Genomic DNA, 15,283 nt, shown 5'->3' on the forward strand with positions numbered 1-15,283 from the left:
TAATCAAGAGCAAGGAAGGATGATAATAGATGTTGAAGTCATATTGGATAATGGGAATGATGTTAACATCGTTGATTTGGGAAATGGCTGTGTTCTCATAACAAGGAGTTTACACTTTAGAAGGATTATTATTGCGTTCAGTTTTGGAATTTTTAAAGTGATCTTATAATGTTGACTTACTTTAAGTTTTTAATGTGGTTAGATAATGTGAATGATATAATGACTGTTTGATATTTTATTTGTAAGCGAGTTGATTGTATTGATTATTAAGGGCCTAGGATCAGATATGTCAGGGCGGTGACATTACCGACAAAATTAGGCAAAAACAGAGGTTTACGCGCTGACGCTTTACGTCCTTATATTGAAAGATTTTGAGATGGAAAAGGACTCATTCGATAGAGGAAGGTTCAATCTAGCCCGCGCTGGACATTATTTAATCAGATTCTGCTGATGTTCAGTAATATGAGTGTTCAAAGTAAAGCAAAAATCGACAAATTCACAGCCATGAAATCTAAGCATTTTTAGCTAATTTAGAGATTGTTCTGAGCGAAATCATGACCAGCGCGGGCTAGATTGATCCTTCCTCTATCGAATGAGCCCTTTTCCAGCTCAAAACCTTCCAATATAAGGACGTAAAGCATCAGCGCGATTTGGCAGTGCTTTTTGCCAGGTTAGAGATAAAACAGAGTAAAAAACTGACAAGTTTAGTTCCGCTTGAGCACACTAGGCGGCGCCTAATCAGGAGGCCCGTGCTGCCCTGAATTGGCACGCGAGTTTCGAGAATTTGACGCACCACTACACATGCAACTATGCGAGCTGCGTGTTTTGTTCATGTCCTACAAGAAGTCCCATGAAAAGTCGTTCCGAGTGACATTGTAAGGTTCGAACAGAAAGTGAGCTCGGCGGTTCGGACCGCTTCGGACAGTTTCGGAAAGATTCGGAAGAAGTTTGAAACGTTTAGGTCCAAGTCATCGGCAAGCACAACGAGGCACACGCAGTCTGTTTGATATTATAGATATTTTCACTTTTCGATTTGGAAGGAGATTCTTCGGTGAGATCTCCAAAAATTTTTATGAAACTTAGAGGGATGAGTTTAAAGATCAAACGATGACATTCTCTGTGTATTTTGTATGAAAAATTAAATTAAAACAAGTTTATGTACAAGCTGATACAACACAGAAAGAGCGATTCTATATGCAATAATAAACCAAAAATAAAGAATATAAATTGTTTATAGTATTTATAGTATGTTCTTAGATCTGGGTTAGGTTTGTGTATATACAAAATAAAAGGAGACGTTGCTAAAAATACACTAATTTAATATGTTTATTTTTTAATTATAATAGTTTATAATTAAGTACCAAAGTCATACTGATAGATACTGTTTTCATTCCTGTTTATATAATTTTGTAAATACGGTCAATTTATGTTATTATTGTAAATGCTGGATAGGATAGTCATCACTCCGACTGACTCCGCATCCGCGTGCGCATTATGCAGGGTGAGTCACCTAAGATTTGCACTTCAAATATCTCTATTGTTTTTTAAAATACGTCAAATATCTCAAGGAGAAAGTTGAATAGTAAAATAGAGCTTATACAATACCAAAAGAATTTTTATCATTTATCATTTTTTTTTTCTTTTATATCAAGGTCAGCTCCACTTTTTAAAATGGAACCATCCTTTTTTAAACACCTACAGTGACAGTTCTCTTCATGAGGAATTCAGTGACTATAATTATTCAAGTTAATTCAAGGTCACGGACAGAGAAAACATATAAGATATAAAATATGAAAGCAAAATACGTTTATCACGAGTGAGACTTCTAAACATATTGAGGTCACATTCAATATTATTGAATATTTTCAAATATTCAGTAGCTCAATTAATCTACGGAACGCCCATTATTGGTCTCTTGATAATCGGCACAGGCTTCCAGAAATTGACCACCAAAGACTACGCAGCGTAAATGTGCGGTGTGATATTTTGAACGACAAAGTAATCGGGTACTTCATTTCCGGAACGATGACAGCACAAAAATATTCTCAATTTTTGCGAGATCTGCTAATTTTGTTGGAAAATGTCTCTTTACAAAACCGTCATGATACATGGTACCAACATGACGGCTGATCTGCTCATTATGCACGAGTAATAAAAGAAACCTTAGATTCTAGATTTCCAAACCGATGGATTGGACGAGGTGGAACAGTTTCACGTTGGCCAAATGCCACCTGGGATATACTTGCCACTGTTCAACATTCCTTCAGAGCCCGTTTACGGCAATGTATCGACGTAAACGGTCATTGTTTCGAACATTTGTGAAATATAAGTATTTCGTTTTTATATTTTAAATCTTGTACATTTTCTCTGTCCGTAACCTTGAATAACCTTGAATAATAATAGTCACTGAATTCCTAATGAAAGAGACTATCAGTATAGGTTTTTAAATAGAGGCGGTTCCGTTTAAAAAAATGGAGGTGACCTTGAAACCTCTAAAAAAGAAATGATAAAAAGCAGCAAGTTGTTTGGCATTGTGTGAGCTTCATTGAATCATTCAACTTCGTCCTTAAGACGTTTGACGTATCTTTAAAAACAACAAAGGTATTTGAGGTGCAAACGTTATATGACTCACCCTGTATATGTATATGTTTATAGCAATAATTAAAGAAATTTTTTGTTTTTATTCTACTAGTATTCCATAAGTATCTATTGTACCCTGTAAATATAAATAAAAACATAAACCTTTTTTATGACCATATACGTAACCCTGTTTTTTAGAACTTTACTTACAGTACACTGCTTTTTGGAACGTAAGATTGGCACTCTTACCTTGTGTGTTGGTCGTTTTACTCCTCCTTCATTGCCTTTTGTGTTGTTGCTGGTAGTACATTTTGAAAACATTTGAAAAAATAGTGTGTGTTGAGTTCTCAAGCGTTTCAACGTATTTGTTGTATTGCCGCATGCTTTCTATTCCTTTTTACAATACATGCATCTCAGTAAATATTTATTTTGTATTATTTCAACATGATTCCATATTACACGAGACTGAATTTTGCATCTGAAAACAATAAATGACAATTCATTTTTTCAAGATTACATAAGTTTTATTTGTACAATATGAGAATCTACTTTGATTTTTGTGAAGTTGAACTGCAACTGGGTTGCGAAATTTGTTCATCGGGGTCAAGAGACAATAAATTGATTAAAAATTATCAATGTAGTTTAACCTCAAAGACTATGCATTATAACTTTGAAGAATGTTAATTTCTTATTATAGGAGTTTTATTGTTAACTGGAACTCTTGAGGTTATTTATACGGTACTTTAATAGCTAATTGAGAGACACAAATACTGCATGATTGGCAGGAGGCCGCGCACATCGGGTTACGTGGCCGTAATCAACTGATTCTAACTTTCAAGCTCTCTATATGATGACGCAGCATCCCCAACAACCGTCTCATCAGGGAAGTCACCAATTGGTATAAGCCTTAGCGTTAGGGTTCAGAACCAGTCTCGTGGGTGGTCCTCTAGTGTAAGTGGGTCTTCTACGTAAGGTATGGTGGTCTTCTAGGTTTTCCGAGTCTCGCATGTCAGAACTCCATTTTCCTGATGACATATATGTGGTTGTTTCCTGCGTTTCGGCTATCGTCTGTGTTGGCATTGGCTGAGCCAAGATTTTCTGGTTCGTAGAATGACCGCCAAAGGTGATTAATATGCCGTTTTATGGTCTTATCATTGCCGAGGAGTATAGCGTATCTCGTTGTTGAGATCCTCCGTGTGATTTTTCAGGAAGCCCTTTTATCTCTTTGGAGCAAAACTACGATACGATCTCCAAGCAACAGGTATCTTTTCCTTGCACCATGGTGTGAGTTGAACTGAGCTTCCATGTCTTCTTGTAATTTCTCGCGCAACGTTGTATCCACGTTTTTTTTTTGCGACAGATAGAAATAATTTAGTAAACGGCGAGTTTATACGATGTTTAAAAACAGTTCTCCGTTTTTAAACAGTGCGTTTACTGAGTTCACCAATGTCTTGGACGTCTACTTTGTGAAATCGAAGCTGCAGGAGACTGTTGATTGCTGCCGTGAAGGTCTTGATGTAAGACGCAGCTTCTGCTATTGTCGTTGTGGAAATCGTTCGTCCCGAGTATTACGCAGAATCTTCGGTTCATATTACCCGAAAAACAGTCCACAGCACCAGTGTTGGGGTTTTATTATTAAATGGAACTCTTGAGGTTATTTATACGGTACTTTAATAACTAAGTGAGAGACACAAATACTGGACGATTGGTACGAGGCCGCGTAGATCATGTTGCGTGGCCGCCATCAACTGATTCTAACCTAGAGCGCATTCACGCACGCGATCTCTATATGATGACGCTGCATTCCCAATATTTATATATAATAATAATTTAAGATAAATGCTGAATAGATACCATCATTAGGGATATCTATTTCTTCGATAGTTGCATATTGTGACTGACATCTTCCGTATCTTTTTGTTCTAGAATTTTCTAAAACAATTATTTTTATACTGTAAGTGTTTCTTGCTTGAAGATATAAGTATCAAATATTAAATTGATAATTATGATAAAAAATTATATCAAGATACGTTACAGGAAAGTTATGAAAATCACTCACAAAGGAATTACTCTTTACTAATTGTTAACTTATGCTTATTTTCTTCCATGAATTTCATGTTTTCATAATCCATACTTGTATCTACACGAAAATATATACATATAACAAAATGCGGAAGAAAACTTTAGAAGTCTTTAGGTTAAGTGAATTCAACTGTGTATGCCTACATAAATCATTCACGATTAGATTAACGTTGGACTTCAAAATATTAGTTTCTTGATAAATAAAAGTTAAATTTCTGAGAGTACTTATTTAACAAAGTATATTATAAGGAAAAACTTATTAAAAAAGAAACTTATAGTCTGTTTATACTGTGGAATTTCACAAACGTTTTCTAACAATTCTCACGTGCTCTTATGATACCACGATCACTCACAATGTATTCAATCAAGCGGCGCTTTGCATTTGTTTTTTACTCCTCACACTTCACAACGGTCTCTCTTTAAATGAGAAAAACTTGCGCCGTACGTATGCACACTAAAAAAGATGGCGCTAACATTGTTGCCGGAAATTATGTCAATTTTTTCTCGATTCTTGATTAGAAAATAATCGAGTCATTAAAAATTGCTTTCTAAAATAATCGATAAAACAATTAATCCTTTAGAATAAGAATCAATCGAATCTAAATGAATCGGATAGAATCGCCCATCCGTAGCTGTAACCACCGTTTATCTCTTGTTTTTTACAATTAGTTAGTCTGGGTTAGATCTGGGTTAGGTCTTTAATTTTCGAGACATTTGCAAAAAACTATTGCTTTTACCAGATTGCATTCTGTTTATACGTGCACTCATCAAACACATTGTCTTTGTGGAAGTTCAAAACTTCGAAGCGTGAGTGAATGAAGGGTTGCGCCCTTCTCACTGCACCACCACCCCGCAAAAGAGCCTAACTCAGAGAAACCCTGATCCGTTTTTCTGTTCCTGTTAGGAGAATGTTGACAAATACGAAAACATTAATGAAAACATAAAATAAACATTTCGTTGAAATTCAACATTGGAATTGGCCAAGTTTAATTTTTTAGTTCACCCGTGATATAGGTTGCCTGCCGGCTGCTGCGACGTGTTCGTAGAAACAATAGATAAGCGGTGGCATGGCAGATGCATGTACCGGCAGAAGTTACTGCAGTAGTAACAATAGTTTTTTGCAAATATCGCGCGGAAACTAAAATCGTCCGCAAATTTTTTCAAATAAAAAAGTTATTCAAAATAATGCCCTTTATAACATGAAGTAGTTATAATACATAGGTACAACATTTTTTTATAGTTTATATAACTTTCATTGTAGTAAGATAGATCAGCAGTCAGGTAGGCGGGGGGGGGGGGGGGGGGGGGGCATATATAATAGAACAGAGACAGATATTAGAAGACAGCGAACGCCGCATAGCGACTAATTAGTGTTTCGCGCTTACGAGACACCTGTCGACCTTCGGCAGTTAGTTTGAGAATATCCGCTATCGGCCAAACCTCAACGAGTGCTGTATGGCTACGAAGACGCTCGACGTTTCATAGCAGATTACAGACGCTGCCTCCTCTGTCTCTAGTGATCTGGATGTTTCGTTCTGTTTATGAAAAGACGCGGTTTTTCGTGGTAAATCAGAAAAACCAAGCGGAATCAATAAGTTACTTTGATTCCTGGCGGTTGCTATTCGGCTTGGGAGTATCAGAGATCACTCTCTGGATGACTACTGGTTAACAGCGCACTCGCAAAGTACACTTATCGCAAGGCAGATTTTACTCCTCCGCGGTACAGCTCTACTCCTACGTCTACAAAACATACGCCATGTGACGAATAGATGCATACGTGTGGGATGAACGCTGTGTTGTAAGGCATAAGCGAGATAGGTCGCCGTTATCAGCCATCGGGACTAGCCTAGTTAAAGTAAACCTGGTGATTCCGGCTTACGAGGAATAGTTTTCACTGAGCTTAACTAGTTGCACGAGGTAACCCGCCTAACAGGGCATAGAGTGCAGGGAAGGGGCCACCTCCTCTCTATACGCTTGCCAGCCGACAGATTCTTCACTGCGAGGAACTGTCGATAATACAGTCCGCTGAACTACCTTGCGCTATACAGCGAGGTATCGTGTCCCCGTCTCAAAAGGCACGTCGACTCGTTGCCTGGAGACAGGTCAGGCGTATCGAGTGCGAGCTATTCGTACTTAGATGACACGGTTCGGCCGATTTTGTTCTAGGCGTCAGAGACAATGAGATAGCCGTCGGACTAGCCGACCAGAAGGCCGAGGACAATCCGACCAGGAGGCCAAGGATTATCGCCCTAGTCCCCGTCAGCTCCCCTGAACAAACTTTGAAGTTAATTAACGTCTGTCCTTTTCAGGAGAGGCAAAAGGAATTAAATGGGTACGATTTATTTTAGTTAACCCACCTTCTCACCTAATCTGGATCGACATTAGATCCCCTTTAGCGATCCTAACATAAACTAATTATAAAAGAAATATAAAACTAAATATAACTGATATAAGCTACATATAAATTATATATGTAAATATGTATAAAACTAAATATATTTAATATAATCTAAATATAAAGAAAACACAAAGATAAATATACAACTATAAATTAAGACTGCTCTATAAACTACCCTTTACTTCTATAATTATAACGATTTCGAGCCTGATGAGCGGGTAGAAATCAACGCTGATCTGTTAAACCCGATGTGGCTACGGGCGGACCGGGTGAAGCAAAAAGTAATTGTGTGAGGTGCAAGTTGACCCGCGATATATCTGTTCGTTGCAGAACTCTGCTTGATAACACCAGGTTCGTCTGTAGATTATCCAACCTCCTCTTAGCATCCAGATTTTGCAACAGGCTCGTCTATTGAACTCGCCAATTTCTTTAACAGCACCTCATTTTATTCTGAGTTGATCCGCAAATAAGGTGCGAAGTTAGTACTCTACCCGGGATAAACGCTCGCAACCGATCTCGAGCAGCGATACTATATCCCGGGTGTACTATTTTTCTGTACGCTTATACTAGGTTAAAATTCAAAGTCAATTTTTCGAAAATAAAGTGTAATATAAAAAATGTTATTCTGTATTTTCGTTTTATTTCTTCATGTAGGATCACGCCCTTCCCACTTGTACCACCAATGCTCGGACACCCTGTACACAAAGCAGATATTTCAGCATAATAATGATATTACTAAACATATGTGTTTGTTAGATTCACTTATAATAAGGGAACTAACGGGGTTAAGGTATGAGAGATAGGGTATCGCAAAGAAATCGCACGCTGCTTAGTTAAATTGTGTCGTCCCTGACGAGGGCTAAGCGACTTTTATTTAAACTTCTCTTTTTTTTGGATGGCCGGGTGCTCCTGGTCCTCCGTGGGCGATCGGTCCTTCCAGGGGAGTATGGGGTTTTCGCTGTCCTGGACGACGGGACGGTCAGCGACGCTGGCGTCTGAAAAAAAAGGAAGAAGCGGTGGAACTGCATCAGTAAGCGAGAGTATGGCTATCACGCTGTACATTGTCCTCCCGACTCCAGGCTTCGACAATGAGCCTATGTAGAGGGGAGAGCAATGCCTTGCAGTAACACAAGGTAATGCAGTGGACTGTATAATCGACTTTCCCTCACAATGAAGGAATCATCGATAGGCGAGTGGATAGAGAGGAGGGGGCCTCGTCTCTTCGTTTTTTGAACGATGGGACACACTATAGCTAGCAGATGCTAGTCCTAGTGGCTGATGACGGCCAGAGGCTCTACGGCCCGTTGTTCACCTCTCCGTGTGCATCTATTCGTCACACGGGGGCTGCTACTAAGCGGAGTGCTAGAGCGCGAGTAACGCAGAGGTGATAAGCACGTACATTAGCTCTCTCTGTTGTATGCCGTTACTCAGTGATCAACCAGGGAGCGGCCTCGTTGCTCTTTGACGAAGAACAAACTCAGAGAATCAGGATAACCCCCGATTCCAAGAGCGCAAACCTCGCCAAATTGTCACCTGTTGGCGAATTAGATGCTCAATCGTACGTATAATACGTATTAATCGAACAGAGCAACTTACTAGTCGCAGGGGACAAACGTTCAGCTGTAAAGCGAGTGTAAGGCTTCAAGCGTCTGGCGACCAAACTACTTGAAATCGTGGAATTGGTGTAGCTGATGTTTCTTGTCTACCGGTCTAAAGGACTGGCGCAAGACTACTGCGAGACTCGCGTGTGTCTCCGCGAAAAGCGCGGAATACGCTAATTGACCGCTACGCGGCGGTCGCCAAACATTTGTTGTGCGTATCTAATGTGATACGGCTCTCTCTCTCTCCTTCAGACTCCGACATCCCCACTCGACACCGGGCCTGGGATTCAAGCTGTTGATCGAAAATGCTCACCTTGTTGGAACTTCAATTATAATGGTTTAAAACGAGTCATACGACAATTTACCATGTTTGTTATTAGGACAACGGAATCTCTTACCGAAGGTAACCTTCGGTCGATCACATATGCCAATAGACCACGAGTCTCACGGACGAGCCAAATACTCGTTATATAACCGCTTTTTAAACAGTGTTACTTATTAAATTTGTAATTCGTGCACTATATACATGTATTTAAGGATCAGCCGATGAAAGAAGGTACACAGGCTTTAATAAAGAAGATGCTATTTAATACTGAAATTGTCTGGTGATTGTAAATAGCAAACAGGAAATACTTCCTCTTTCTAAGGAAGAACATTGAATTGCAGTGTATAAAAAAGAAGGTACAATTTGCAGAAGATTTAGAAACTTTGCTTATCGAAGTTGACGTGATACAAATTGGTGTACGAAGCTCATCTGCAGAATATTGTAAAATATTCGACCAGACTTTGCATCAAGAATCAAAATTACATGAAGACATCATAACTTTTCTATTACAATGAAAAAAGAAACTATATGTAAAACTTGTTTGTCTCTTCATATAACACCGCCGCGTAATGAACAAAATAGGAAAAAGACCGAGCAAGAAGAATCATAGTACCTATTTCATCAAGGGCAAAAAGCAAAATAAGAATGTTTTCAAAATAAGAAACGATTGCTACAGCAACAGTTGAATAGAAAATAAAAGAAATAAGTAATTTAACTGAAGAATTTCACACGGTACAACGATGCCTGCTTCAAATAAAGGAGTTCACAATAGATAAAAAATAGGTAAATTGTTCTCAAAGCATCCACAAAATCAAGTAAAATTTAATGTATTGTGGTTATATTAATTCTTCTTGTTTCTTTTTTTTTGTCTATTTTTAAACATTGATAGATAACATTTATTAATAAAACTGGTTTGGATATTGTTTTATAGATTGTATTGCTTAAAGAATCCTTGGTTGTCAGTGAAACATCTGCTGTGAAAAGTCGGCGTTATAGCCATTAATGGCTACCTTTATGCTTACTTTTGTGTACGTATAAAGAGTTCAGCAACATACAATATGTTACGTAATAACGGCGAGCTACACTTACCTATAAAATGGAATAAATTAAAATATCTGCATGCATCTAATAATGGATGTGGGTTTGATGATAGATTTTTTGAGTACTTGAAAAAGAAAAGTTAGTCATATCCAGAAATGGTACTATGGTGGGTGGTACTATGTCGGTCGATGAAATATTGGTTCGAAGAAGCAATGAAGTTGAAATGAAAACTATCTCCTTCAATAGCTTGCAAAACTTTGCAGAACATTGCACAAACAGCACGAATATTAACGAACAAACGAAATGACATTAATTTTTATGTTCTCTTCATAATGTTTGGTGCTAAAAGTTGTACAGCCTGCAATATTTTGGTTGCTTTGCTATTACAAGCCATATTATTTAGTAGTTGAAAAGAGCGGAGGTAGAGTGCGTGGGATAGTGTGTGACGGTGCATCTACAAATAGGAGCTTCTGGAAACAGTTTGGTATAAGTGGTAAATTGGATGATTGTAAATTTTGCTTCGAGAGTCCTTATGTCGGGAGGCGTACAACTTATGTATTTCCCGACGTGTCTCACGTAATAAAGTGCGTCCAAAACAAATTGAAAATAAAAGAATATCTCAAGGTAAATAATTTCTTTTTGACGTATAGAATTGACCGAATTATATCAACATTGTATTTAATATTTTATACAATAATTTAACGTGTACGAATTACATGCTATTTTTAACCACCATTATGCTCAGACAAATTGCGACTTGATTTGTTGGTCGTACTATGATATTTTATAGAATAAGGATTCTTTAACTAATTTAAGAATATCCCTAAATTAATATGCAATGACATTCATCCCACAAATACCATGAAAATGCGTGTTTTCCTAACTGCTCAAGTATATTGCTTTTTTATTATTACAAGCATATCACTTTTTACTCTTTAGTTAACATTTTTTTTACATTACTGTCTTTACCATTTGTTTAAAACTTATTGCCTGCCACTTTTTAATATCTATTTAAAGTACGTTTCACTTTTTTTTCTTATGCATGTAAAACTTTATGATTTACTTATTATTTACGATATTCTTTTAATAAATCCTTTTTATCTTTATTGTTTAGCTTTTCAGTAATTCGGTGGCCGATGGGTTACGATATTAGTTGCAAACAGAACAACCTGAGAAACTTAGTATAAAAGTTTTCGAGGAATGTGAAGCAACACGATTCTTCGTAAGATAAATTAATTGTTTATTCGACGCACTGAATAGGTCATATCCATTGGAAGATATTCTGCTTGGTAGCACAGATTTGGAAGTAAGTAAAATATCTTTCAACTATTATTCGGATTATTTTCGGAGTATTCTGTAATGCACGGTATATTACGTAGTCTGTTTTACAACAAGAGCACGTAATGCTCATTTACTATAATGTCTTCTAATCTCATGATTTTTCATTTCTCAGGTCATAAGAGCAGCAGTAACTTGATTGGATACATAAAAAAGAGAAAAAACATGGAATGATAAATTCTTATCATCGTTAACAGCTGGAGAATTGAGAGTAACACTTCACTCAACCATAAGCTTGTATGGAGAACTATTGAATCATTGTAATTTTAAATATGTACTGACAAATAGATCGAATCAAGAGTATCAATTATTAATTCATATTTATGTGCTGCGTTTGGCATGTATCGTTTATGTTTTATATTTATTTGTAATAATTTTTATGATTTTAGAGATTCTTCGGTGTGATACGCCAAGCTGGTTGTGAAGACGACCATCCAACATTTTCAAACTTTACCCAATTGTATCACTTCCTATCAGTACATACAATACTCAAACTATCTAGATTCGGGAATCCATTATTCACAATGAAAAATCCATTTACAGATAACAAACCATGACAAGTCACTTTGGAAGAGTTTAAAGCGATTTTTCATGAAAAAAATAAGTCTTCCAAACAGAAAGATATCAAAGAATTGTAAAACAAATTAAACCATGTAATTGAGCATTCCAAATGCGAGAGTGATAATACTGTAGACGAAGACTACTCAATGGACGAAGTCAAATCGTGCATTATTTATTACATAGGTGGATACGTCTGCAAATGCATGATAAGGACAATAAAACGTGATGTACGTAGAAATGCATTTACATCTCGCTACGAGGATGTAATTGTTGGATACAAGGAAGCAAGCAAGCTGTGTTAATGTTAAATTCAGAGGGAGGTTTCAACATCCTAATATTTATTTATACAGAATTTTTCTAAAAACAGGATGGTATTTTCAGGGTCGTATTACTTCTAATGATATATCTAGCTTCGTAGTTCCAAACCACCTTATGAATGGAGAAAAATAATTTTTTCCTTATAAAGACCATAAAGAATATATTATATCTCATTGTATGTATTATTGTATACTTTTAAGGATGCGACAATTCGTCAAATTAAAAAACAGGGAGTCAAATCAACATTGTAGTAACGAAAAGGAACAATTTAGATTATGTAAGAAATGAAAATAAAATATATGATTTAATAAACTTCATACTACTGAAAATATGGTTTTATTATACGCATGTTGTTAATATTAAAGAAAACAAAGTTCAGTGTTTCAAAGATACATAATTTATTCGCACATTGTTGTCTAATCCATTCTCTGTGTATTTGATACTACAGTCCCATTTTCTAGAGTTGAGTCCTGGTGGCTAGGGTCTCTAACTTACTACGTTGTCACATGTTTAGTTTGTAAATGCTACTTCTCTCACACAACGCGCGATCTTTTTCATTGAGCTTTGACCAACTACGAATACTTAGCCGTAGATCCTCACAGGTCCATGCTTATTTCCTATCTTTGTCTGGTGTCTGTCATCTTTGCTTGCCAGCGGGGCTACCTTGTGTTATTTAAGACTCTTGTTTTCACCCGAGTATCCGAGATACCCGAATACTCAATTACCCGTAAGACACCCGGGTAGTTAAAAATTACCTGAATATCTGCGACATGATACCGGCGACACAGCCAATCACACTGAGATACATGAAACACTCGAGAATCTCGCAGGTTTGTCGGTCATTTTCGTCCAACATCGGCAATAACACTGTACAACAGTCATCTGGACTTCTAACATTCAATACTCGTTTTTTATAGATTTTTATGCGCTGAATACGAATCTGCAATCCGTTACTCGCCATCACCCTCAGTTTTCGAAGAAATCGATTTTGAAAATAAACGCAATTTTTAAACTTTGAATAATTATTGTGTTGAAACGGTAATAGTTATTGAGTTGATTTTTGTGTCAGATTATTCAATGAACATTCCAAATAAAATGATATACATTATTACTGGGTTATAAGCATTTAAATATGTTTAAACAAAGATCAAAGGCAAAAGGACACCCGAAATGCACCAATTTTGGCAAATATTTTTCAATTTATTTAAAAAACTAAGGGTCTAGAAGAAAATCTGACCCCACCACGTGATATAGCAGACATTTGGTCTAGAGTCCATCTGAAGGGTCTAAATCCCGATTGTTCGTCTCCTATTAAATTGTTTTTCCCAGTTTCCATCTTGATCTGCTGTTGATGATTTTTTCAAATAGTTTACAAAGTGTACAAGTTAAAGAGATAGGTCTGTAGCTGTTTGGGGATTGTGTATTCTTTCCTGGTTTGGGTATCGATATTACGATAACTTTTCTCCATTCGTTGGGAAATGGTTTGGTGTTCTAAATATAATTATATAATTTTGTAAGGTAATTTAGTGCTATTTCGGGTAGATGGATTAAAAAGCTATTCGGGATATTATTTGGTCCAGGACTTGTATTTTTATACTTATACAGTGCGATTTTAAGTTTTGATATTGTAATTTCTTTGTTAAAAGGTTCATCACAGTCTAAGAAAATTTGTGCTTCCGTAAAATTGTTAAAGTTAGATTTATTTTGTACATTTTCTGGTTCAAGGATTGAATCACTAGAATTCCTTGCAAATGTATAAGGTAATGTATTTGAAATATCTACCGAATTACAAATGATATTCTTTTTTTGGTTAATGAAACTATTAATATTAGAATAATGTGGAGTTCCTCTAATTTTATTTATTTTGCCTCAAATTTGTTTAATTGGTGTTTGTGTTGAAATAGAACTTACATAATTTTTCCGGAATTCTTTTTTGTTTTCTCTTATCGTTCTTCAAGATTTAGCTCTTAGTTTTTTATAGTTAATTGTGTTTTCACGTGTAGAGTATTTACGGTAAATATAGATGGTATGTTTGTAGTTTTTAACTGTTTCAGCACAGTTACTATTCCACCATGGAACATTTGGTCTCTTTGTTTTCTTGGAGTTGTTTTTGGTTTTGGGAATTGATTAGCTGCATCTATAATCATAGTTGTAAATTTTTCTACCAGTTCATTTACTTTGTCGTATTGTTCACTAGAAGGGTCTTTTAATTTGTGCATATTTTAGGTAATTTCTGTTTTGGTATGTAGGCCAATTTGCTTTTTTCAATATCCATTTGAGATAAGGGAGTGTTTGAGTGTCGTGATGAGTCATAGTGATTGCGTTTAGTAAAGACTATTGGAAAATGATCACTCTCATATAATTCAGGAAGGGTTTCCCACTCTCATAAATGAGCTATATTGTCTGAGCTTACGTATAAGTCGATTGCGCTTAATTTGCCGTTTACTGTATTAAAATGGGTAGGTGAGTCAGAGTTTAATAAGATAAGGTCCGAAAAATATATGTCTTTCTATTAGTTCACCTCTTGAATCATTTTTATAAGAGCCCCATAGTGTGCTGTGGGCGTTTACATTGCCAACGCGTAACATTGGTTTTGGTAATTGACTTACCAAGTCGAAGAGTTCAGTCAAATTATAAATTATAATTGTTAGACAAATACAAGTTACATAGTGTGAGTTTGGTAGGAGTAGATATTTGGTTGGCAACAGCCTCCAGACTCGTCTGTTTTGGAATAATATCAAAAGTGAGATTATTTTTAGTATATATAGCAACCCCTCCACTAGCTCTAGATGCAGTGGCTCTGTTTTTATAATGAACTGTATAATTTTTGATATTTTTGACATTGTTATTTTTGAAATTTGTTTCCTGAATACAAATTATATCTGGATCTTTTAAATTAATTAACAACTGTAAATGTTGGGATGTCCGGGGAGGGAAATGAGTGCAAGCAAGACGTGGGATTTCACACACACGCAATACTCTATATTTAATAATAATCAACTCGTACATAACGTGTTCAGCTTGTCCACCATCTTCCAT

At 36.4% G+C, this 15,283-nt stretch overlaps 2 protein-coding genes and 1 pseudogene across 7 annotated transcripts in view; all 3 read left to right on the forward strand.

Moving 5' to 3' along the window:
• The window catches only part of Cow (Proteoglycan Cow), a 362,273-nt gene that overhangs the window by 203,917 nt on the left and 143,073 nt on the right, over positions 1-15,283 (forward strand). The window lies entirely within an intron of this gene.
• LOC143187641 (uncharacterized) lies at positions 3,525-4,886 on the forward strand. Of its 4 annotated transcripts, none has more exons than XR_013003246.1 (3): positions 3,525-3,703; positions 3,789-3,841; positions 3,941-4,886. XR_013003246.1 is itself a non-coding variant. In XM_076391888.1 (3 exons), the coding sequence occupies exons 1-3, from the start codon at positions 3,691-3,693 to the stop codon at positions 4,230-4,232; spliced, it is 315 nt and encodes a 104-aa protein (XP_076248003.1). In that variant the 5' UTR covers positions 3,525-3,690; the 3' UTR covers positions 4,233-4,886. The 4 variants fall into 4 exon arrangements, 2 of the variants coding, with proteins under 2 accessions (XP_076248003.1, XP_076248002.1); XR_013003245.1 differs by having other exon boundaries at positions 4,007-4,886; XM_076391888.1 differs by having other exon boundaries at positions 3,789-3,864; positions 4,007-4,886.
• On the forward strand, positions 4,749-12,573 carry LOC143187658 (uncharacterized; annotated as a pseudogene). The gene is made up of 3 exons (XR_013003252.1): positions 4,749-4,777; positions 11,522-11,665; positions 11,757-12,573. The product of XR_013003252.1 is annotated as an uncharacterized LOC143187658 (transcript).

Source organism: Calliopsis andreniformis, unplaced genomic scaffold, assembly GCF_051401765.1.
Source record: "Calliopsis andreniformis isolate RMS-2024a unplaced genomic scaffold, iyCalAndr_principal scaffold0133, whole genome shotgun sequence".
Lineage (NCBI taxonomy): Eukaryota > Metazoa > Arthropoda > Insecta > Hymenoptera > Andrenidae > Calliopsis > Calliopsis andreniformis.

Bases quoted from the DNA above. Each gene is read 5' to 3' on its own strand.
- LOC143187641 (XM_076391887.1), top strand. From the start codon at position 3,609: ATGACATATATGTGGTTGTTTCCTGCGTTTCGGCTATCGTCTGTGTTG. The intron at 3,682-3,788 runs GTTCGTAGAATG...GTGATTTTTCAG, and splicing joins GGCTGAGCCAAGATTTTCTG to GAAGCCCTTTTATCTCTTTG. The intron at 3,865-4,006 runs GTGAGTTGAACT...GTTTTTAAACAG, and splicing joins TCTTTTCCTTGCACCATGGT to TGCGTTTACTGAGTTCACCA.